Source organism: Cherax quadricarinatus, chromosome 1, assembly GCF_038502225.1.
Source record: "Cherax quadricarinatus isolate ZL_2023a chromosome 1, ASM3850222v1, whole genome shotgun sequence".
In the NCBI taxonomy this organism is placed as follows: Eukaryota; Metazoa; Arthropoda; class Malacostraca; order Decapoda; family Parastacidae; genus Cherax; species Cherax quadricarinatus.
In genome coordinates, this window is record NC_091292.1 from 4,139,214 (window position 1) to 4,165,488 (window position 26,275).

General features: G+C 39.6%; 1 protein-coding gene across 1 annotated transcript in view; it reads left to right on the top strand.

Moving 5' to 3' along the window:
* The first annotated feature begins 1,995 nt into the window (after window positions 1-1,995).
* LOC128690887 (macoilin) overlaps window positions 1,996-26,275 on the top strand; it is a 37,744-nt gene continuing 13,464 nt past the window's right edge. The window contains exons 1-9 of the mRNA XM_070086421.1: window positions 1,996-2,192; window positions 6,731-6,872; window positions 7,107-7,233; window positions 9,290-9,419; window positions 10,356-10,422; window positions 16,709-16,808; window positions 23,729-23,803; window positions 24,356-24,692; window positions 25,160-25,331. Of these exons, the coding sequence (XP_069942522.1) occupies window positions 2,113-2,192; window positions 6,731-6,872; window positions 7,107-7,233; window positions 9,290-9,419; window positions 10,356-10,422; window positions 16,709-16,808; window positions 23,729-23,803; window positions 24,356-24,692; window positions 25,160-25,331 (1,230 nt within the window). The 5' untranslated portion in view covers window positions 1,996-2,112. The remainder of the gene's footprint in view (window positions 2,193-6,730; window positions 6,873-7,106; window positions 7,234-9,289; window positions 9,420-10,355; window positions 10,423-16,708; window positions 16,809-23,728; window positions 23,804-24,355; window positions 24,693-25,159; window positions 25,332-26,275) is intronic.

Below are 26,275 nucleotides of genomic sequence, written 5' to 3' on the forward strand. Positions count from 1 at the left end.
GGCCCGAGACTGTTCAACTGCCTCCCAGCACACATAAGGGGGATTACCAACAGACCCCTGGCAGTCTTCAAGCTGGCACTGGACAAGCACCTAAAGTCAGTTCCTGATCAGCCGGGCTGTGGCTCGTACGTTGGTTTGCGTGCAGCCAGCAGCAACAGCCTGGTTGATCAGGCGCTGATCCACCAGGAGGCCTGGTCACAGACCGGGCCGCGGGGGCGTTGACCCCCGGAACTCTCTCCAGGTAAACTCCAGGTATCCTAGACACGTACTGTTATGTATCCTAGACACGTACTGTTATGTATCCTAGACACGTACTGTCATGTATCCTAGACACGTACTGTCATGAATCCTAGACACGTACTTTTATGTATCCTAGACACGTACTGTCATGTATCCTAGACACGTACTGTCATGAATCCTAGACACGTACTGTCATGTATCCTAGACACGTACTGTCATGTATCCTAGACACGTACTGTCATGTATTCTACATAAAAATATTAATATCCTTAATTCTACAAGGTATACAGACCATAGCTGACATCAGTGACATACTACTATATAGAAAGTCGCTTGTTATGCTGAATATTTCCCACAAATTAGACCAATTTTGTCCCAGGATGCGACCCACACCAGTCCACTAACACCCAGGATGCGACCCACACCAGTCCACTAACACCCAGGATGCGACCCACACCAGTCCACTAACACCCAGGATGTGACCCACACCAGTCCACTAACACCCAGGATGTGACCCACACCAGTCCACTAACACCCAGGATGCGACCCACACCAGTCCACTAACACCCAGGATGCGACCCACACAGTCCACTAACACCCAGGTACCAATTTTACTGATGGATGAACATAGACAACTGGTGTATGGAAACACATCCAAATGTGTCTTCCCTCGCCGAGAATTGAACCCGGACATTCGCGGTGTGAAGCGAGAGCTTTACCTACCAGGCCACGGGCCACTATTGCAATTTGTTAAGTTATACCATGAACTGAGGAAAGACTAGAATATGGACAGCAGGTGTCTTAAGGAAACACAACTCAATGTTCCCACCAGTACCGGGGATCGAACCACGGACCTGAGTGTGTGAGCTGAGTGCGCTACCAACCCAGCAAGGCTGTTATAATCATCAGTTAGGTGTGTTGTAAAGTCTGTTGATCTTTTCTTCTCTATAACGGCTATAATGTCTGGTTAAGATGTGTTTTTAATGTAAATTGAATAATAAAAACAACGATGCCATGGGATTTATTTTATATCCACCTTCATGCTTACTGTAAATAAGTGTTATTTAATAAACTAATACATGAGGTGTTTTAAAACAAATTATATTCACAAATATAAATGTGAATAATATTAATTATTAAATACTAGTAATAATAATAATTATTAATTATAATTAATATAATAATCATTATAATTATTATATTTATAATAATAATTATTATTATTATTATTACCGCTTGTCTTGCAATTATCATTGCACGGCATTCTCGCATTTATACATTTTTCCGCATATTTTTTTTTCTCTTCATAATGAGCAATTATGACAAGCGAGTTATTACGATAATTAGTGAAACAGTTCACTAAAACACTTCTGTCCACTTCTCAGCACTAAACTAGCAGCTAACATTTATATTCAAGTAATTACCTATATGAAAAAACATCTAGTGACGAAAAGTTGTACGATTATGGCGGTAGAATAGTCGGGCGGGCCAGGAGTGAGGAGAGGTGGCTAAATTTCCATATTGCCCATGTTTAGAAAAATGACATTTTCGTCTAAAACATTTGGAATGGGAATGATGCTGCTGAGCGTGGGATTGGATCTCTCAAAAAGTAGTATTGGATTCTATAAAGTAGGGTGTTAGATCTTATGTCAGATCGGGTTGGATTCTTTATATGATGTTTAATGCTCCAACGCGTCTATTGTACGACAAGTGACGATCATCGTCACCCTGGCGACTCATGACTCTATATTTGTAGATGGCTGACACAACAACAAAGTATTGTATAGGACGGACACTGAACTTTATTTAAATGATATTCGACTTTGGATCTGTGTACTACATGTATGGGGTAAAAAAATAAAAGCTTAAATAATGAAGAGGAGAAATGTGGATTGTGCTAAGCTTCGTAGACCGTTAAAACGGACCAAAATTGGTGAAGGATTATACGGAAGGTAGGTACATTTGTAAATATGGCTGACCTTATTTGTGCTTTATTTGACGAATTGTACTGAAATGACAGTGAGATGGTAATGGAAATGGATAACACTGCTGGGATTTATGAGCTGGAGGTGTCAGGTGGTCATTTATGCGCTAGAGATGAGAAGTGATGAGTGACCGAGGAGATCAGTGGTGCTCGTCACTGTTTATCTCGCCAGGTGATGATGGAAGGTAATCACCGTTCACATAAATGAAGAGGGTAATTAAGGTCAAGAATGCCACTTAATTAGACGTATTTGCTGAGGATGATTGCCATATTTTGAGTTCTGCTGATATGAACTACAGCCATCACAGTCACCCCAATGTAAACCAAGGACCCCCAATGGAAATCAAGGACCCCCCCAATAGAAACCAAGGCCCCCCAATGGAAACCAAGGCCCCCCAATGGAAACCAAGGATCCCCAGTGTAAACCAAGGACCCCCAATGTAAACCAAGGACCTCCAATATAAACCAAGGACCCCCAATGGAAACCAAGGCCCCCCAATGGAAACCAAGGCCCCCCAATGGAAACCAAGGACCCCTAATGGAAACCAAGGACCCCTAATGGAAACCAAGGACCCCCAATGGAAACCAAGGACCCCCAATGGAAACCAAGGACCCCCAATGGAAACCAAGGACCCCCAATGGAGACCAAGGACCCCAGGAAAAACCAAGGACCCCAGGAAAAACCAAGGACCCCAATGGAAACCTAGAACCCCAATGGAAACCAAGAACCCCAGGGGAAACCAAGGACCCTAGTAGAAACCAAGAACCCCAATGGAAACTAAGAACCCCAATGGAAACCAAGGACCTAAGTAGAAACCAAGAACCCCAGTGGAAACCAAGGACCCCAGTGGAAACCAAAAACCCCAATGAAAATAAGTCACTTCGACTTGTTTCGGGTTCTGGGTAATTTATACTATGATTGTACTTGTGTGTACCTGGGCCTAAATAAACTTACCAATACATTCCTGCATAGCTACAGGAGATCTTTATTGTTGTTTCCAGAATGTTGCCTTCCTGCTGCTGGAGGACTCTTGATCCAATGTAATGGAACTACCTTCCTCTTGTGGATGAAACTCAGTTGCCTCTCATTCCCCAGACACTTTTATGACCCATACGGCTTTAATGCTTTCCTGTGGATGTAATAAGTGATAAGTGGAACTGGTGTGGTGATAAGTTGTATGACAGAGTTCATTACTTACATCTCTTTTACCTACAACATAATAACTAATAACAATATTACATTTGTAAATAAATACTTGTAAACTGCAACTTTTCTCCTATATTTTGGTGTTTAAACACGGCATTTACAATACAAGATGATTCTCTGTATTCACATTTATGTACTGTCAATGTATCAGCAGTATTTATGTACTTGCCTGTGGTTTAACTGGTAATAGTTGTGGCAGTCATCACTCCCATGATCTGATCCAGTTGAGGCCTAGAGAAGTTGACCAAGAAAGAGAAAGTATAAATTTGGATGGGAAGATGTAGGGGATGACCCAGAGAGGGAGGGAGGGTATGGAGGTTTTAAGTGATGGGGGATTCAGCATCCAGCAGGTATATGTTAGAGCTTGGTGAGTGAAGACAAGTGGTTTTTAGGGTTTGAGGTGGTATTGGAGCAAAGTAATATTTAGGCAGGGATTCAGAGAAACTGGTTAGAAAGACTTAGAGTTCTAGAAGTAAGCAGCATAGTGCTTGCACTCTGAAGGATGAGTGGCAGTGTTGCAGTTTATAAGGATATTTCAATTATAATGTCTTCATACTTTGGGAAGACAGCTACTGAATGAATAAAGATGAATTTGTTTCCTTCTTTGGGTCACAGTTTTGATGGAAGATGGCTATTGTCATAAGATTTAATATAGCTGGGTCAACTACTACCATACTACTACAGTACATTAATGATCATGTATTTATCTGCAGTATTACTGTTAGTCATGTAGTATATAATTATGTAGTAGCCAGTGTTACTGACTTAGATTATATTTAGCAAATATAAATAATGCATATACTGTACTGTAGGTACATTCTTATGACTTTAAAAATACAGTGGACCCTCGGCTAATGATATTAATCCGTTCCAGAGAGCTCGTTGTTAGATGAAATTATCGTTAGCTGAATTAATTTGCCCCTAAAGAAATAATGGAAATCAAATTAATCCGTTCCTGACACCCCAAAGTATGAAAAAAAAAATTACTATATGAAATAGACATTTTCCTACACAAAAAAAGATGACATGCACAATTACTACTGTACTAAATAAAGAATACATGACACTCACCTTTATTGAAGATCTGGTGATGATTGATGGGATGGGAGGAGGGGAGATGATGGATGTTATTAATTTTTAGAAGGGGAATCCCCTTCCATGAGGACTTGAGGTAGCAAGCCCTTTTCCTGGGTTACTTCCCTTCATCTTTTAATGCCACTAGGGCCAGCTTGAGAGTCACTGGACCTCTGTCGCACAACAAATCTGCCCATAGAGCTCTGTACCTCGTGTTCCTTTAAGATTTGCCTAAATGGGCCACAACATTGTCATTGTAATAGTCACCAGCACGGCTGTGATTTTCATCCATAAAGGTTTGCAGTTCAACCCACTTTGCATACATTTCCTTAATCTTTGAAGTAGGCAACTTCTTCAATTTCTCTCTCCCCTCCTCTGAAGCAGTTTCCTCAGGTCTGGCCTCTTGTTGTTGCAGATGCTCTTGCAGCTCATCAGTGGTTAGTTGTTCTTCATCCTCCTCCACCAACTCTTCTACATCCTCCCCAGTAACCTCCAGCCCCAAGGATTTCCCCAATGCCACAATAAATTCCACAATTGGTATAGGCTTCTCAGGGTTAGCCCCAAACCCTTCAAAATCCCTCTCTCCTACACAATCTGGCCACAGTTTCCTCCAGGCAGAGTTCAAGGTCCTCTTAGTCACTCCCTCCCAAGCCTTACCTATAAGGTTTACACAACTGAGGATACTAAAGCGATCTTTCCTAAACTCTCTTAGAGTCAGTCGAGTGTCTGAGGTCACTTCAAAGCACTTTTGAAACATAGCTTTTGTGTAGAGTTTTTTGAAGTTTGAAATGACCTGCTGGTCCATGGGCTGCAGGAGAGGAGTGGTATTAGGAGGCAAAAACTTGACCTCGATGAAGCTCATGTCCCCAGAAAATCGCTCTGCCAAGTCTGAAGGATGACCAGGAGCATTGTCTAATACCAGGAGGCACTTAAGGTCCAATTTATTTTCCAGGAGGTAATTTTTCACAGTGGGGGCAAACACACGGTGAAACCAGTCATAGAAAAGGTCCCAAGTGACCCATGCCTTACTGTTTGCCCTCCACATCACACACAAATTAGCCTTGAGGACATTATTTTTCCTGAACACTGGGAGTTTCAGAGTGATGCACCAATAAAGGCTTCACTTTGCAATCACCACTAGCATTACCACACAACAAAAGAGTAAGCCTGTCTTTCATAGGATTATATCCTGGGAGTGCCTTTTCCTCCTGAGTAATGTAGGTCCTGTTTGGCATTTTCTTCCAAAACAGGCCTGTTTCATCACAATTAAACATTTGTTCAGGTTTCAATCCTTCAGCCTCTATGTATTCCTTGAATTCCTGCGCATTTATTTCAGCCGCTTTTTGGTCCGAACTGGCAGCCTCACCATGCCTTATCACACTATGTATGCCACTGTGACTCTTAAATCTTTCAAACCAACCTTTGCTGGCCTTAAATTCACTCACATCACCACTAGTTGCAGGCATTTTTTTAATTAAATCGTCATGCAACTTCCTAGCCTTTTCACATATGATCGCTTGAGAGATGCTATCTCCTGCTATCTGTTTTTCGTTTATCCACACCAATAACAGTCTCTCAACATCTTCGAATACTTGCGATCTCTTTTTTGAAAACATACTTGCACCTTTTGCAAGAACAGCTTCCTTGATTGTCTTTTTGTTGGCCAAGATAGTAGCAATGGTTGATTGGGGTTTGGTATACAACCTAGCCAGCTCTGAGACACGCACTCCACTTTTGTACTTTGCAATTATCTCTTTTTTTCAATTCCATGCTAATTCTCACCCTTTTTACCACAGGGTTGGCACTAGAAGCTTTCTTGGGGTCCATGGTGACATTTTGCAGTTACAAGCACTAAAAACACTGGGATAGTATAAAATTCTAAATGTATGCATGGATGCAACTGTACTGGCTGGCTTGTAAATACTGGCACACATGGGGCAGCTGAGGCTCGCTCAGGCCACATGTGGACGCTTACCGGACGAATCACTTTGGGCGAGTTTTTCATCGTTGGCCGGGCCAAAATTTTTACGCTCAAGCGCTTTGTTAGGCAGATTTAATGTTAGACGATGCTTTTGTTAGCTGAGGGTCCACTGTAATATATTAATGAGACAATCTGTCAACCAATGGCATAAATTATCTGCCAGTTGCAAAAGTAATCTATCTGCCAGTTAAAAATTAGTTACAGTAAATAAGAACTTGATACTATCATTGTTCTATTTCAACAGCACCTTTGTATACATCAAGTTTCTCCTGGTATGGCTGCTTGTATTGGCGGCAGATTTCCTTCTGGAGTTCCGCTTTGAATACTTGTGGCCCTTTTGGCTGCTTCTACGTAGTGTCTACGACTCTTTCCGCTACCAGGGTCTGGTAAGTATCAACTTATTATGGGCCATATTTCTCACATTTAATGGAAACTGAAGAACTTTTGGTAGTACATACTATATTACAGAGAAAGGGATCTATTGGTTATTGTTAGGTAACTCTAGATATAGTATGTGTTGAACAGTAATATCCTGTAATTGATTTTGAACTCTTCTTTAGCTAAATCCTTTCTGTAACAGCACCCTACTAGATAATGTCAATCATTTACTCTCTTTACAGGCATTTTCCGTATTGTTTGTGTGCATGGCACTAACATCGGATATGATCTGCCTTCTCTTCATCCCGGTGAATTGGCTTTTCTTTGCCGCTTCCACCTATGTCTGGGTCCAGTTTGTTTGGCACACAGGTATATTATAATTTTTCACATTATACTGTACTGTTTACTAAACAGTTTTAATTTAATACAGTATGTAGATTTAATTTCATTATACATTAGTGTATTTTTATGAAACCCAACATGTCACGTATTCAATGGACAAAATGTTGAAAAATATGTACGTACTTCATACACAGTACGTACATGAAAATATTTTTAACCATGGTTTACTTAAAACTATGGAGGTACAATTGAACTCCATAAGCTTGAATCAATTGGGTGTTTTTAAGTTTAGGGCCATCCAAGTTACCTGACTGAAAATCTAAGGAAAATTTACAGGGTAAAAAAATTCCAAGACTAAACATTACAATACAAATTGAATAAAAAATGGTACTCACCAATGTCTGTTATCTTTATCATCTTGTGAAGTACATGCACTCCATGTAAATCATTTTATGTTAGGCTGTAAACTGAAATCTGGTGTTAAATAATGAAATTCCTTTACAAATTGAATAGACTGTGCCATTATCACACAGCATCAGTTTCGTATTTTAACACTTACTAATTACATGATGCACCAAGCACCATCATGTCAGTCATGGTTGCAAAAAATGTTATGAAGCAAAATATCTGATTTGAACTTGGAAATTCCTTGAATAATGAAAGATACTTTGACATTGATACACCATGTCAAGTATACCCATTTTAATGCTCATTTTATCACACACTTGTAACTGTGTGCTTTAACCGCATGTATGTATAGTATGTAAGACTTATGGTTATATATATTACCACAATTTTGCTTGGCAATTCATGCTAATTTAATAAAATCAAATCAAATACATAAAAGCAAAAAAAATGGGTAAGAGGTAGCTGCTGGTACATTTAAGGGCTTGTGAGAAGACTTGATGCAGGACTTGTTTTCTGCCATCATTTTGAATTTTTTTGGAGTTGTTTTCAGGCTGTTGGCAGAACCACTTGCCAAGCCAAGTACAGAGTGAAAATTCCTCTGCGCTAAGTCATAATTTTCTGAGTACTATGTACTCAGAAGAATGATATACGTACTGTATATCACTTACCACATGAATTGTACATCACAGTGTAATGTACAGTTTTATGTGATAAATATATTAATCACCTCTATTAAAAGATTATGTGGCTGGTTTTGTTACTGAGCAATAAGCACTGCACTGAAAGTTGACAGTGAATGCAAACAGGCAGGAGCTTAGGAACCTCTTTCCCTATTACAGATTAAGTAAATAATTACTCCTGTAGCCTTACAGAATGTATCCCTTACCATAATCCAAGGAGGCCAATATTGTATTTAATAGGTAGCATTTCTCCATCTGTACACTGTACAATATTTTAAAACTACTGCATCTTAAAAATTGGCTGGCAGTGTATAAGATTTACTACTACATTTATGTGGTCCTCTGATAGTAATCTGTTAAAATATCTGAAAAATATCTTTCTCAGATGTTAACATTTTATCATTCATTACTATTCAATTTCAACTTGTTGACTTAGTTTTAAAATTTGTGGTTGGTTGATTTGAAACTTGATAAGATCTGCAGGTATATATTTGAAAATAGATTCAGAGATTGAACTGGTTGAGAGATTTTTCAAGTACAGTGGAACCTCAATAATCGAACTGCTCCCAACACGACCAATTATGTAAGTGTATTTTTGTAAGTGCTTTTATAAGTGTATTTTTGAGGGTCTGAAATGGACTAATCTAATTTACATTATTCCTGATGGGAATAAATTCATTCGGTAAAGGCACTCGAACAGCCTTCTGGACCGAAGAAAGTTCGATATTTGAGGTTCCACTGTACGTACTTCAAATGAATATTTTAGGTATCATTAAACAAGAGAGAATTGTCTATCATTTTTTTAACATTCTTCACTCAGTCTTACATAATGCAAACATGCACCCATTTTTGTAATATTACAGTATTGGCTCTCATCAGGAATAGCAGTGCGTATAGGATTTAACTCTGATAATCATCACTATTCTATCTAAGCAAGAAACAGGAAAGGCACTTTCTAGGTACTGTATGTGTTCATTTATGCCTTTGCATTGCAGAACGTGGTGTGTGTATGCCCACAGTAATATTGTGGGCACTCTTCATCTACATTGAGGCACTTGTGCGCCTCAAAGATATAAAAAATGTTCCCTTCCACTTAGATTTGTGCAGACCCTTTGCTGCACATTGGTAAGTACCAATACTGAATCACTAAAGACAAGTTACTCGCTTATTGTATAAATAGTTTTATAGTTATGTACTTTTCAAAATTCAAGAAATTATATAGTGTAGGCACGCCTCTGGCAAGACAGTGATGGAGTGGGTGATGGTGAAATTTTCTTTTACGGGTCACCCTGCCTCGGTGGGAAATGGTCAGTGTGTTAATAAAAAAAAATAAAAATAATCCTTAATGGGGATGTTGTGGTATGGAAGGTTGTTTGAACTGTGATGGGGGTGTACTTGTGCAAAGACAACTCGAAAATGAGTAATGTACATTTTTCCTTCCTTGGCTCAGCCTACCGAGATGGGAAATGGCCAGTGTTAAAAATGAATCTTATTAAGGTTTTCCATTGGTGTGTTTGATCCTGGTTTTATTAATATCCTAAGGATTGTTTAAATATTGTTAGCCATTGGACTTGTTGGTCAATTAACTTGTCATTGTAATTGTGAGGTAATATAAGACATGTACATACAGTGAGTGTTAGGTTTTACCCTCACTTTGCATGGATTTACAGTACTTTGTGCCAAGTTGCTTATATGCAGCAACCCTATTTCTACTAGGAATTCGCTATATGCAGTAAAAATTTGCTTTTAAGCATTTGGGGAGGGTGGTTGCTGTGCATTTTTTGCTTACTCGATTGCCCAAACCGAGTACCATTTGTTTTTTTAACTATCTCTTTAAGAAGAGGCTTTGAGTTTTAGGTGCTTGAATATCCAACCTCTGTGCATGTGTGTGTGCGCGCGTGTGCACGTGCATGTGTGTGCGTGTGCATACTGTCATTGATTTGATGATTTCCCACCTTTCCTATAATGTTGTACTGTACTTATATAGTACAGTATAAGGCTTCACTTGTTTGAGAATTAATAACTTATTGATAAAATATCTTTTTTCTCTCTCTTTTTCAGTATTGGGTATCCAGTAGTAACTTTAGGGTTCGGCTTAAAAAGTTATGTTGGGTACAGATTGAGACAGGTGAGTATGTACTTATGTTGTTCTTCATATAAAAGAATTACAAATTCTTGACTTTTTGCTGTCATCAATATAGAAGGCTCATTTTAATTGTATATTTTTTAATTGTATATAAGCAACTATTGGCAGAAAGGTGGGCTGGTGTAAGTATGAGTAGTGGGGGGTTGAAGAGGGTTGGAATAGTTTTAAAAATACAGTATTAGAATGTGGGGCAAAATTTTGTGGTTATAGGAGGGTGGGGGCAGGAGGAAAGAGGAGTGATTGGTGGAATTATGAAGTAAAGGGTGTGATAAAAGAGAAAAAGTTAGCTTATGAGAGGTTTTTACAAAACAGAAGTATTATAAGAAGAGTAGAGTATATGGAGAGTAAAAGAAAGGTGAAGAGAGTGGTGAGAGAGTGGAAAAGGAGAGCAGATGATAGAGTGGGAGAGGCACTGTCAGGAATTTTTAATGAAAATACAAAAAATTTTTTGGAGTGAGTTAAACAAGTTAAGAAAGCCTAGGGAACGAATGGATTTGTCAGTTAAAAACAGAGTAGGGGAGTTAGTAGATGGGGAGATGGAGGTATTGGGTAGATGGCAAGAATATTTTGAGGAACTTTTAAATGTCGATGAAGAAAAGGAGGTGGTAATTTCATGCGCTTGCCAGGGAAGTATACCATCTTTTAGGAGTGAAGAAGAGCAGGGGGGGAAGGTGCATGAGGCTTTACGTAGAATGAAAGGGGGTAAAGCAGCTGGAACTGATGGGATCATGACAAATGTTAATAGCAGAGGGGATATAGTATTGGAGAGGTTGGTGTTTTTGTTTAATAAATGTATGAAAGAGGGGAAGGTACCTAGGGATTGGCGGAGAGCATGTATAGTCCCTTTATATAAAGGAAAGGGGACAAAAGAGATTGTAAAAATTATAGAGGAATAAGTTTACTGAGTATACCAGGAAAAGTGTACGGTAGGGTTATTATTGAAAGAATTAGAGGTAAGACAGAATGTAGAATTGCGTATGAGCAAGGAGGTTTTATAGTGGGTAGGGGATGTGTAGATCAAGTGTTTACATTGAAGCATATATGTGAACAGTATTTAGATAAAGGTAGGGAAGTTTTTATTGCATGTATGGATTTAGAAAAAGCATATGATAGTGGATAGGAGAGCAATGTGGCAGATGTTGCAAGTATATGGAATAGGTGGTAAGTTACTAAATGCTGTAAAGAGTTTTTATGAGGATAGTGGGGCCCAGGTTAGGGTGTGTAGAAGAGAGGGAGACTACTTCCCAGTAAAAGTAGGTCTTAGACAGGGATGTGTAATGTCACCATGGTTGTTTAATATATTTATAGATGGGGTTGTAAAAGAAGTAAACGTTAGGGTGTTCGGGAGAGGGGTGGGATTAAATTATGGGGAATTAAATACAAAATGGGAAGTGACACAGTTACTTTTTGCTGATGATACTGTGCTTATGGGAGATTCTAAAGAAAAAGTGCAAAGGTTAGTGGACAAATGTGGGAGTGTGTGTAAAGGTAGAAAGTTGAAAGTGAACATAGAAAAGAGTAAGGTGATGAGGGTATCAAATGATTTAGATGAAGAAAAATTGGATATCAAATTGGGGAAGAGGAGTATGGAAGAAGTGAATGTTTTCAGGTATTTGGGAATTGATGTGTCGGCGGATGGATTTATGAAGGATGAGGTAAATCATAGAATTGATGAGGGAAAAAAGGCAAGTGGTGCATTGAGGTATATGTGGAGACAAAAAAATGTTATCTATGGATGCAAAGAAGGGAATGTATGAAAGTATAGTAGTACCAACACACTTGTATGGGTGTGAAGCTTGGGTTGTAAATGCTGCAGTGAGGAGGAGGTTGGAGGGAGTGGAGATGTCCTAAGGGCAGTGTGTGGTGTAAATATTATGCAGAAAATTCGGAGTGTGGAAATTAGGAGAACGTGTGGAATTAATAAAAGTATTAGTCAGAGGGTTGAAGAGGGGTTGTTGAGGTGGTTTGGTCATTTAGAGAGAATGGATCAAAGTAGAATGACATGGAGAGCGTATAAATTTGTAGGGGAAGGAAGGCAGGGTAGGAGTCGTCCTCTAAAAGGTTGGAAGGAAGGGGTAAAGGAGGTGTTGTGGGCGAGGGGCTTGAACTTCCAGCAAGAGTGTGTTAGCGTGTTCAATAGGAGTGAATGGAGACAAATGGTATTTGGGACCTAACAAGCTGTTGGAGTGTGAGCCGGGTAAAATTTAGTGAAGGGACTTGGGAAAACCGGTTATTTTTCTATAGCCGGACTTGAGTCCTGGAAATGGGAAGTACAATGCCTGCACTCTAAAGGAGGGGTTCAGGATATTGGCGGTTGTATTCTGGGCACCTCTGCAAAAACACTTATTATGTGTGAGTGAGGTGAAAGTGTTGAATGATGATGAAAGTATTTTCTTTTGGGGGATTTTCTTTCTTTTTGGGTCACCCTGCCTCGGTGGGAGACGGCCGACTTGTTGAAAAAAAAAAATGCATAAATCATGAAAATGCATTTGCTTTGCCTGAGGGTAAGTAAAAGCAATCTCAGGAGTAAGATGCCAGGCATCTTTTATCATAGCCTGAGCATTAGCGCACTCAGCTCACACACCGAGGTCCAGGGTTTGAATCTCCTCTGGTGTGGCTGGAAAAAATTAGGGACATGTTTCCATAAGACACCTGCTGTCCCTGTTCACCCATCAGTGTAAAATGAGTACCTGGGTGTTAGTTGACTGGTGAGAGTCGCATCCTGGGACAAAACTGACCTAATTTGCCCGAAATGCTTAGCATAACAAGGGGCTTTCTATATGGTAGTATGTGATTGATGTCAGTTGGGCCTGTATACCTTGTACCATACATGTACAGTGGACCCCCGCATAACGATTACCTCCGAATGCGACCAATTATGTAAGTGTCATGTAAGTGTATTTATGTAAGTGCATTTGTACGTGTATGTTTGGGGGTCTGAAATGGACTAATCTATTTCACAATATTTCTTATGGGAACAAATTCGGTCAGTACTGGCACCTGAACATACTTCTGGAGTGAAAAAATATCGTTAACCGGGGGTCCACTGTACTTGTAGTAAATAAAAACATTATTATATTATTATTATATTGTTCTAGAGAGCTTCATCAGTATACAGTATAGTATTTATGTATATACTATAGTACATATATGTATGTCTGGTTAGTCAGATATGATTTCTGGAGTTAGAAAATGCAGCACAGCGCCTGCACTGTACAGGATGAGTAGTGATGTTACAGTTCTGGAGGTGCTCCTACCCTTACACACCCCAACCCACAGTGCTATATGGGTTTAATACTTGTTTTGATTAAAATATTCAAGTTTATGAGGTGAGAGATCCTGCACTTTGAAGGATGGGTTTACCTGGAGTTTACCTGGATAGGGTTTTGGGGGTCAACACCCCCACGGCTTGGTCTGAGACCAGGCCTCATGGTGGATCAGGGTCTGATCAACCAGGCTGTTACTGATGACTGCACGCAAACTGACATTCGAACCACAGCCCGGTTGATCAGGTACTGACTTTAGGTGCCTGTCCAGTGCCTTCTTGACAGCCAGGGGTCTATTGGTAATCCCTCTTTTGTATGCTGGGAGACCGTTGAACAGTCTTGGACCCCGGACACTTATTGTGTTCTCTCTCAATGTACTCATGGCATCCCTGCTTTTCATCGCGGGGAATGTTACATCTCCTGCCGAGTCTTTTGCTTTCATAGGGAGTGATTTTTGTGTGCAGGTTTGGTACCAATCCCCCCAGGACCTTCCAAGTGTATATTGTCATGTATCTCTCGTCTGCATTCCAGGGAATACAGATTGAGGATCTTCAACCGTTCCCAGTAATTTTGGTGCCTTATCGTACCTTTGTACACTCTCCAGGTCTGCAATGTCTTCAGCCTTGAAGGGGGCCGTTAGTGTACAGCAGTATTCCAGCCTAGAGAGAACAAGCAATTTGAAGAGTATCATCATGGGCTTGGTGTGTCTAGTTTTGAAGGTTCTCATTATCCATCCTATCACTTTCCTAGCAGATGAGGTAGATACATTGTTGTGGTCTTTGAAGGCTAGATCCTGTGACATTATCACTCCTAGGTCCTTCACATTTCTTTTTTGCTCTATTGTGTAATTAGAATTTGTCGTATACTCTGTTACATTTTTAATTTCCTCAAGTTTTCCATATCTGAGTAGTTGAAATTTCTCCTCATTGAACTTCATATTGTTTTGAGTGGCCTATTTGAAGATTTGGTTGATGTCCGCTTGGAGTCTTGCAGTGTCTTCGATGGAGGTCACTGCCATGGCAATCCAGGTGTCATCTGCAAAGGAAGACACAGAGCTATGGCTTACATCTCTGTCTATGTCCAAAATTAGGATAAGGAATAGAATGGGAACAGAGCTTTTCACCGTGGCTGCCTGGGACTTTACTCTGCTTACTATTACTCTTTGTGCTCTATTTGTGAGGAAGGTATAAATCCATCTGCCAACTTTTTCTGTTATTCCTTTATCACACATTTTGTGTGCTATTACACCATGATCACACATGGCAAAAGCTTTTGCAAAGTCTGTGTATACTACATCTGTATTTTGTTTATCTTCAACAGCATCCAGGACCTTGTCATAGTGGTCCAGTAGCTGGGACAGGCAGGAGCGACCTGCTCTAAACCCATGTTGCCCTAGTTTGTGTGATTGATGGGTATCTAGGTGATTAGCGATCTTGCTTCTTAGAACCCTCTCAAAGATTTTTATGATATGGGATGTTAGTGCTATCGGCCTGTAGTTCTTTACAGTTGCTTTACTGCCACCTTTGTGGAGTGGGGCTATGTCTGTGTCCATGCTCCCTCTCCATAGAATGCTGAAGGCACGCGATAGGGGCTTCTTGCAGTTCTTGATGAACATGGAGTTCCATGAATCTGGGCCTGGGGCAGAGTGCATAGGCATGTCATTTATTGTCTTTTCAAAGTCTTGTGGAGTTAGGATAATATTTGAGATTTTTGAGATGACCAAATTTTGGGTTTCGTTCATAAAGAATTCATTTGGATTGTCGACCCTTACTCTGGGCAGTGGCTCGCTGAACACTGAGTCATATTGGGACTTGAATATCTCACTCATTTCTTGGCTGTCATATGTGTATGTCCCATCCTGCCTAAGCAGGGGCCCAATACTGGAGGTTGTTTTTTCCTTAGATTTGACATAAGAGAAGAAGTATTTTGGGTTTTTTCAGTTTCATTTATGGTTCTAGTTCTTCCTGTGATTTTTGTCTCCTGTAAGATTCCTTCAGCTTAAGTTCGATATTTGCAATTTTATTGACCAGTGCCTCCCTTTGTATTTCAGATATATTGGCCCCTCTTGGCAGCTCTGTGACTCTTTGCCTTCATCTGTATAGGGAGTGTCTCTCTCTTTCTAGTTTACATCTTCTCTTTTTTTTTTTTTCTTAATGGAATGTGTCTTGAGCAGATCTCAAGAACCACAGAGTTCGTTTTTTTCTAGGCAAATGTTTGGATCCATGTTGTTTAGGATATCTTCCCAGCTTGTTTCATTTAGGACATGGTTGACTTGATCCCATTGTAGGGATGGAATCCTTTGAATTTTGATGTTTGTACACTTCTGGAAAGATGGCTAGAGAATGAGTGATGGTAATTGTGTTTACGTAGGTTCATCCCTCCTTGGTGGTAAATGACTGACATGACAAAAAAAATGTAATGAAGTTTTCTTGAATAAAAATGTCATGAAAACTGACAAAAGATAAAATAAAGGTTAGGCTGAAAAATGAAGTGCTGGTAAAAAGAGGGAATATTTTTTTCATGTAAGTCAAAGTTCCTTCTTAGTAGATAAGTGTACATCTTATAGGAAAAGGTATGTTAAGAAATACATGTGACTGGTGGAGATGAGTGAAGAAGTTAGATGTGGCGAGAAATGGCCTGAATTGGCCTTATGTGAACTTATCCTTAATAGTGGTTGTGTGTCAAGAGCATGTCCTGGAATGTAGTATTTTGTAGCATATATAGTAATAGTATCTGATTTCCATAGTTCTGATTACCATTCACAGGTAGCTCATTCTTTAGGGAAGACACTTCAGACAATATATTGGTCCTTCCTGGACCTTAATAAAGTCAATTGATGGATGGAAATTGGGTTTAGAACAGGTGAATGTGGTTCAGTCATTTTTTTCCCTATCAGGTTACAGTACTTGCTTTTAAAATATTGTAGTGGGTTATACATGAAGGGGAAAATTATTCAAACAGAATGCTTGAGGAGGTTAGCTTAAAAAAAAAATCTTTTTCAGAGAAAGCAGCGTGAAGTTGCTAAAGAAAATGAATTTTATTTGCAACTGCTTCAAGAGGCATTGCCACCCGAGTTGCAAGTCACATCTAGTCCTGATAAATGTAAGTGTACTGATTACTTGTGTACCAGTCAGTGATGACAGGGTTCAGTCGTAGTGGTGCATGCAAGCCATTAACGGCACTATAAATGTTAACTCTAGTACTGTATGTTTTACTCAACGTTGTGTATTCATTTTTTTAGACTATGTTAGTCTTGTTTATATTTTTTTTCCCTGATGCCATATGAATCCATCTCAACACTTGCCCTTCCTTGGATTGAACCTAATTGCTTCCCATTTCCCCAAGCACTGTATGACTCCTTCAGGTTTAGTGCTACCCCCATGAATAATAATAATTTTTGGTACTGTGTATATGTTAGAGAGATGGAGAGAATATTTTATAAATACTGTAGTTAAATGTTATCATGAAAATGCAGGCATAAATTTCATGTTTAGAACAAGGGAATAATAGCTATTAGAATGAATGAAGAAGCATAGGTGAGAATGAAGAAAGTGTATCAGAGTTGTGAAATATCAACAGGGATAGATAAGCTTAAGACTGAAATTAGGTGAAAGTAATGTCTTGGAATGGTTGATGCATTTGTTCAGTGTGTGTGTGCGTGCACTTCATAATCTGTGTGATTTGATGATGACAGAGTTTTTATAGAAGGCCTTATAGCAGATAATTTTGATTATTCACATTTTTCTTGGTTTCCATTGTACTTTTGCTTAGTACTGTGCACTAAGCACCATGCTCATTCTGTTTTATGATTGTCAGTAATAAGCAGACTTAAGCACTGTATGGAGATATATGGCCAAATATGTGTCCTGGACATGGGAAGTACAGTATAGTACAGTGACTACATTGAAGGAGGAGTTGGATGTTAGAGTTTGGAATATTATTTGTATTGTGTTGCCTGCACTCCTCTAGCAAGACAGCTACCATATTGAATAAATGATGATGAATGTTTCCTGTTTGAGGGTTGTCCTTTCAGGGTGAGAGATGGTTCATGTGGTTAAAAATTTTTTTTTGTTTTTTGTGTAAATAATTCAGACTTCCTGCCTCGGTGGGATACGGCCGGTGTGTTGAAAGAAAGAAAGAACTCAGACTTGCAAAATTTCCTCTTATCTGTAGCTTCAGGATTCATGTCACCTCCAGGAACCCAGTCCCACACATTATCAGGCTTAATTGTAATAATGAAGGGCAGTAGGCCTCATTTAACACTGTTCCTGAAAACACCGTGCTAGGTAAAACCGTGTTATATGAACTGAAGAACTTATGGGAAAAATAGGGTTACGTTCCTGACAGCCCCAAACAAGCCAAACAACTTTTTTTAGGCCTCCACCTCTTACAAAAATTAAAGTGAATATGTAATTGTAGTTCATTGGTCTTGGCAAGAGGCGTGGAGGTAAAAGATAAAGAATCACACATAGAGTGGGAGTTGTCACAGTTGCTCTTTGCTGATGACACTGTGCTCTTGGGAGATTCTGAAGAGAAGTTGCAGAGATTGGTGGATGAATTTGGTAGGGTGTGCAAAAGAAGAAAGTTAAAAGTGAATACAGGAAAGAGTAAGGTTATGAGGATAACAAAAAGATTAGGTGATGAAAGATTGGATATCAGATTGGAGGGAGAGAGTATGGAGGAGGTGAATTATTTTTTATTATCACACTGGCCGATTCCCACCAAGGCAGGGTGGCCCGAAAAAGAAAAACTTTCACCATCATTCACTCCATCACTGTCTTGCCAGAAGGGTGCTTTACACTACAGTTTTTAAACTGCAACATTAACACCCCTCCTTCAGAGTGCAGGCACTGTACTTCCCATCTCCAGGACTCAAGTCCGGCCTGCCGGTTTCCCTGAACCCCTTCATAAATGTTACTTTGCTCACACTCCAACAGCACGTCAAGTATTAAAAACCATTTGTCTCCATTCACTCCTATCAAACACGCTCATGCATACCTGCTGGAAGTCCAAGCCCCTCGCACACAAAACCTCCTTTACCCCCTCTCTCCAACCTTTCCTAGGCTGACCCCTACCCCGCCTTCCTTCCACTACAGACTGATACACTCTTGAAGTCATTCTGTTTCGCTCCATTCTCTCTACATGTCCGAACCACCTCAACAACCCTTCCTCAGCCCTCTGGACAACAGTTTTGGTAATCCCGCACCTCCTCCTAACTTCCAAACTACGAATTCTCTGCATTATATTCACATGACATCTCCACTGCCTCCAGCCTTCTCCTCGCTGCAACATTCATCACCCATGCTTCACACCCATATAAGAGCGTTGGTAAAACTATACTCTCATACATTCCCCTCTTTGCCTCCAAGGACAAAGTTCTTTGTCTCCACAGACTCCTAAGTGCACCACTCACTCTTTTTCCCTCATCAATTCTATGATTCACCTCATCTTTCATAGACCCATCCGCTGACACGTCCACTCCCAAATATCTGAATACATTCACCTCCTCCATACTCTCTCCCTCCAATCTGATATTCAATCTTTCATCACCTAATCTTTTTGTTATCCTCATAACCTTACTCTTTCCTGTATTCACCTTTAATTTTCTTCTTTTGCAAACCCTACCAAATTCATCCACCAATCTCTGCAACTTCTCTTCAGAATCTCCCAAGAGCACAGTGTCATCAGCAAAGAGCAGCTGTGACAACTCCCACTTTGTGTGTGATTCTTTATCTTTTAACTCCACGCCTCTTGTCAAGACCCTCGCATTTACTTCTCTTACAACCCCATCTATAAATATATTAAACAACCACGGTGACATCACACATCCTTGTCTAAGGCCTACTTTTACTGGGAAATAATTTCCCTCTTTCCTACATACTCTAACTTGAGCCTCACTATCCTCGTAAAAACTCTTCACTGCTTTCAGTAACCTACCTCCTACACCATACACTTGCAACATCTGCCACATTGCCCCCCTATTCACCCTGTCATACGCCTTTTCCAAATCCATAAATGCCACAAAGACCTCATTAGCCTTATCTAAATACTGTTCACTTATATGTTTCACTGTAAACACCTGGTCCACACACCCCCTACCTTTCCTAAAGCCTCCTTGTTCATCTGCTATCCTATTCTCCGTCTTACTCTTAATTCTTTCAATAATAACTCTACCATACACTTTACCAGGTATACTCAGCAGACTTCTTTCTTTCTTTCAACACACCGGCCGTATCCCACCGAGGCGGGGTGGCCCAAAAGAAAAAACGAAAGTTTCTCCTTTTACATTTAGTAATATATACAGGAGAAGGGGTTACTAGCCCCTTGCTTCACTCAGCAGACTTCTCCCCCTATAATTTTTGCACTCTCTTTTATCCCCTTTGCCTTTATACAAAGGAACTATGCATGCTCTCTGCCAATCCCTAGGTACCTTACCCTCTTCCATACATTTATTAAATAATTGCACCAACCACTCCAAAACTATATCCCCACCTGCTTTTAACATTTCTATCTTTATCCCATCAATCCCGGCTGCCTTACCCCCTTTCATTTTACCTACTGCCTCACGAACTTCCCCCACACTCACAACTGGCTCTTCCTCACTCCTACAAGATGTTATTCCTCCTTGCCCTATACACGAAATCACAGCTTCCCTATCTTCATCAACATTTAACAATTCCTCAAAATATTCCCTCCATCTTCCCAATACCTCTAACTCTCCATTTAATAACTCTCCTCTCCTATTTTTAACTGACAAATCCATTTGTTCTCTAGGCTTTCTTAACTTGTTAATCTGACTCCAAAACTTTTTCTTATTTTCAACAAAATTTGTTGATAACATCTCACCCACTCTCTCATTTGCTCTCTTTTTACATTGCTTCACCACTCTCTTAACCTCTCTCTTTTTCTCCATATACTCTTCCCTCCTTGCATCACTTCTACTTTGTAAAAACTTCTCATATGCTAACTTTTTCTCCCTTACTACTCTCTTTACATCATCATTCCACCAATCGCTCCTCTTCCCTCCCGCACCCACTTTCCTGTAACCACAAACTTCTGCTGGAGGTGAATGTATTCAGATATTTGGGAGTGGACGTGTCAGCGGATGGGTCTATGAAAGATGAGGTGAAACATAGAATTGATGAGGGGAAAAGGGTGAGTGGTGCACTTAGGAGTCTGTGGAGACAAAGAACTTTGTCCTTGGAGGCAAAGAGGGGAATGTATGAGAGTATAGTTTTACCAACGCTCTTATATGGGTGTGAAGCATGGGTGATGAATGTTGCAGCGAGGAGAAGGCTGGAGGCAGTGGAGATGTCATGTCTGAGAGCAATGTGTGGTGTGAATATAATGCAGAGAATTCGTAGTTTGGAAGTTAGGAGGAGGTGCGGGATTACCAAAACTGTTGTCCAGAGGGCTGAGGAAGGGTTGTTGAGGTGGTTCGGACATGTAGAGAGAATGGAGCGAAACAGAGTGACTTCAAGAGTGTATCAGTCTGTAGTGGAAGGAAGGCAGGGTAGGGGTCGGCCTAGGAAAGGTTGGAGGGAGGGGATAAAGGAGGTTTTGTGTGCGAAGGGCTTGAACTTCCAGCAGGCATGCGTGAGTGTGTTTGATAGGAGTGAATGGAGACAATTGGTTTTTAACCCTTTGACTGTCTCAGCCGTATATATACGTCTTATGAGGTACCGTGTTTGACGTATATATACTCATAAATTCTAGCGGCTTCAAATCAAGCAGGAGAAAGCTGGTAGGCCCACATGTGAGAGAATGGGTCTGTGTGGTCAGTGTGCACCATATAAAAAAAATCCTGGAGCACGCAGTGCATAATGAGAAAAAAAAAACTCCGACCATTTTTTTTAATTAAAATGCCGAATTTGTGGTCTATTTTCGTATAGTATTTATGGTTGTATTCTCGTTTTCTTGGTCTCATTTGATAGAATGGAAAACATATTATAGAAATAGAGGTGATTTTGATTGATTTTACTATAAAATGAACCTAGAAATGGAGCTCAAAGTAGGGGAAATGTTTGATTTTTGCCAGTGTTCAAAAGTAAACAAATGATGCCATTGTCCAATAAATGTCCAACTAGCCATTCTAATATGCAGTCATGAATGGGTTGATGTTATTTATACAATTATTACAGTATTGCAGTAGTCTGCATAATAGTAAGTCTTCTATTTTTTGTTTGAATAAAAATTCAAAATAGAAAGCAAGAGTAATATCAGAGGGGCCTGGAGACATGACTGATGAGCAAAAAAAATGTTATTTTAGAGCCAGGAATGTCTGCATTGTTCATTCTGGACCGTATTTTGAAATTGTCATATTTTTTAGTTTTCGTGAAATTGGCCAAATTGCAAATTTCTGACCACATTATTAGGTAGTTGAAATCGGCAAATGGGCAGTTTCTTGTACTCAATCGATAGAAAAAATGGAGTTCTAAAGAAATAGCTATGAGTTTGGGCGACTGGAACAATGGAATTAGCCGAAAATAGGGCTCATAGTGGGCAAAATTGCCGATTTGTAAATAGCGCCGAGGTCGCTAACTTCGCGAGAGCATAATTCTGTCAGTTTTCCATCAAATTTCTTTTTTTTTGTGTGTCATTACAATCGGGAAAAGATTCTCTATCATTTCATGAGAAAAAATAATTTTGTTTTTTTAAATTTTGCGACACCAGGAGACACCTCAGGATTGGGGGTTGCGACAGTCAAAGGGTTAATACTTGACGTGCTGTTGGAGTGTGAGCAGGGTAACATTTATGAAGGGGTTCAGGGAAACCGGCAGGCCGGACTTGAGTCCTGGAGATGGGAAGTACAGTGCCTGCACTCTGAAGGAGGGGTGTTAATGTTGCAGTTTAAAAACTGTAGTGTAGAGCACCCTTCTGGCAAGACAGTGATGGAGTGAATGATGGTGAAAGTTTTTCTTTTTCGGGCCACCCTGCCTTGGTGGGAATCGGCCAGTGTGATGATAAAAAAAAAAATAGTTCATTGTTGTGATGTATTATGTTGTTTTCATTGCTTAAGACTACAAATGTAACAGAAATAATAGTATTTCTTACCTTAAATTGTGGGTGCTAGTGTTTGTGGATGATTGTGAAGAGAGTGGAGAGTTATGTTGTGGTCCTACTGGGCTGAGGTGGATGGTAGAGGTTCTGGTACTGAAGTTGATGGTTGTAGTGGAGTGTCTAACTTCGTCATTCAGTCAAGTCATTCAGTCAGTCAAGTAAGTCAGTCAGTCAAGTCATTCAGTAAGTCAGTCAAGTCATTCAGTAAGTCAAGTCATTCAGTCAGTCCAGTCAGTAAGTCAAGTAAGTTATTCAATCAAGTCAGTAAGCTATTCATTCAAGTCAGTAAGTCAATCAGTCAGTTACACAAACTTATGTTTACCTCTTTTTGTGTGTACAAAGTAACACTTCATTACGCCACAGGTTATCTCTTGTCTAATATCTTTGTTTTCATTGTTAATTCTAAGACTTAAATGTTTATACCTTTTCTTGCCACTTTCAGCAACACTGGTATGCCTACTGGGTGTCATGGTGGCTTGGCAGATACAACATATAGTAATTAAAAGATCAAAACACAATTCACAAACACAGCTAGCCTGTAGCAGAAAAGAAAGACTGGACGCGTATGAAATATGAATGCTGGGATGGTGGGGGTGGTGTCGGGGGTTGGCAGAGAATGGCGGGAGGCCTTCCCCTCTGATCCACAACAAGGCGGCTGCTTGATGAAAAGGGATTTTTTTTTTCCTTTCCGCAAACTAAACTGTGTTAAATTAATTTTACGACGTGTAACATAAAATTGTGCCGCAATTCTTCAATCATGCTATTCCCTAATCGTGCCAAATAAGCTCATGCTAAATGATGGTCTACTGTATTATCTTTTTTTCAGTTACTTGTAGTACCTCCACAGCTTGATTACAAGTCATATTTCTCACACTTGCATCACTAATCATTAGGTATTCTGAGGTTTTTAATAAATGTAGTAACTTAAATAGATGACAGTGTTTCGTCTTGTTCTTTCACAGGTGTCAAGGAGAAAAGTGAGGAAGTCAGTATCAGCGGTGAGGTGGAGGTCACTTCTGCCACCATCAACCACACGGGTAAGAATTAATTCTTCAGTTATATTTCAGTTATGTTTGTATCTGTGCAACTTACAATGATGTTGAACATTATTTGAAATTGGTAATTGATCTTGTATGTCTCTGGAAGTATAAGATATTAAGATAATTTGAAATTAGTCTCTTAACTTTTAAGTTTGCAACTAATTTACAAATGTTTAGACATTTTGGTCCTTCTTAGACCATTATGAAGTCATGACTTGATAATTGTCCAAGATGTACCAAATTATATGCTAAGATTTATCTCCAGTTTGTGGGATACTTGTGAATTATTCCAGCCATTGTATATAAAATATTAATGCCTTTGTGAAAGATTTTTTTATATTTTTTAATATAAAAACTATTGTATTTCTTTAAGTTTACAGTGTAACAGGTTTATTAAGTTGTACATAAGTGATTGTGATCTACAAAGCTAACTGTAATTTGCACTCCTTTGTATTTTTTAACATAATACACATCAGAAATATAGTTTTTATCACCAGCCTTCAGAGATGTGTTTTTCCTCCTAAAACTTTTTCTTTTTTTCCCCAACAGGAGGGAGCTGCAATCTTAGTAGCAGTTGTAGTAGTAGCAGTAGCAGTAGCAGCAGTAGCAGTAGTAGTAGTAGCAGTAGCAGCAGCAGTAGTAGTAGCAGCAGTAGTAGTGGAGGTGGAAGTGGTGGGGGAGGGGGAGGGGGAGGGGGTGGTGGGGGTGGTTGTGTTGGTAGCAGTGGGAGCAGCAGAGGTAGTAGAGGACTGAGGGTTGATACAAAGCTGCCTGAACAAAACCAGCCTGGTGAGGATAGTCCCCCACCACCTATACACCGACCAGACAAAAATCGCCTTCCTAATGGCACCATTCATGCAGAGCTTGAATATATGCAGAAAAAAGGGTATGTATAGGTTTATTATTTTCTCCAATAATTTAAACATTTATAGGAGCTAGATTATATGAAATTAATTTAAAGTTGATTCAAATTACTTTCTTATTTTATGTTTTGCAGTTTATTTGGATTCAGGTAGTTACATTCCTGTCTAAATTAACCTTTTATATCTGTATGAAAGGGAGCAAGAGGCTAGTAAGCCCTTCTCCTGTATACATTGCTGAAGTTAAAAAGAGAAACTTTTGTTTTTCATTTTGGGCCACCCTGCTTCGGTGGGATACAGCCGGTTTGTTGAAAGAAGAAGAAGAAGAAAGATCTGTATGAAAGATAAAATGAAACAGAGGTGTCCTCTCACTATTGTACAGTACTGTACTTCTCAGATAAGGCTCAGTGAACTGTGTTTTTTTTTTTTGTTTTATAATTTATATAACTTTTTTTTTATTTTTAATTTCCTAATTCTACCTTTGAATGGCTAGGTGGTCAAATTCAAAATCTGTGAATGACTATGATGAGAGTGAAGCAGAGAAAGACAAGAGTGCAAAAACTAACTCTGGAGGAAGCACCCCGTGTGGTGGTGGTTCTACTCAAACTTCTGGGCTCAGTGCAAGTTTAGAAACTGAAAAGAAGCGTGTTAATGCTTCAATACAGGTAAGGTTATGCTGTGTTTATACAAACTTAGCAATTATTACACTCCCAATACTGCTTTACTTACACAGATAGGTAATTATGATTTTTTTAATTCATCAACCATCTTTCACCAAAGCAGGGTGACCCAAAGAAAAAAAAGTTCATCAACATTCACTCAATCACCATATTTGAAGTGTGCTGATATCACAGTCAGATTACCCTCCATCTGTAATATCCCCACTCCTTTTTCATATCCTCCTGAAAGGGGAATCTGAAAAAGGGGTGATTTCCCATGAATCCCTCTATGAAAGTTACCCTGTTTACACACTAGCAGCATATTCATTAAAAAACTACTCATCACCATTCACTCCTAACACACTGAATGCTCAAGCCACTAAACTCAAAGCATCTTGGACCCCCTCCCTTATGCTATTCTTGAGATGACCCTCTTACGTTCCACCCTAGATTTATATACCCTCTTCAACCTATTCCTCTCCATTCTCTACATTCCTAAACCACCTCAAAAACCCCTCCTCATCCCTCTTGAATTATACTCTAGGTCACCCCACGTCACTTTTTAATTTCTACTTTCCTAATTCTCTGCATGATATTTCCACCTTACATTTCTCTCAGACATGACATCCCCATTTCTCTAGCCTCCTTTTTTACTTCATCATTCAAAACCCATGCCTTGCACCCAAATAAAAGTGATGATACCACTATAGTGTGGTACATTCTCCCCTCCCCCCCCCCTTTTTTTTCCCCTCCATAGATGGTATGTGACTGAAGCAGCATCCCTCTAGAGGAAGGGCTGATGTCTGGTTAGTATATTCACATGTTAATAAATGTCACAGTCCCCTACTAACCAACAGAACAGATATGAAACTTATACCTGTACAGTGTTTTGGATCATTATCAGGTCTTTATTTTCTCTGGTGATTTACTTATTTATAAATATAACTTGT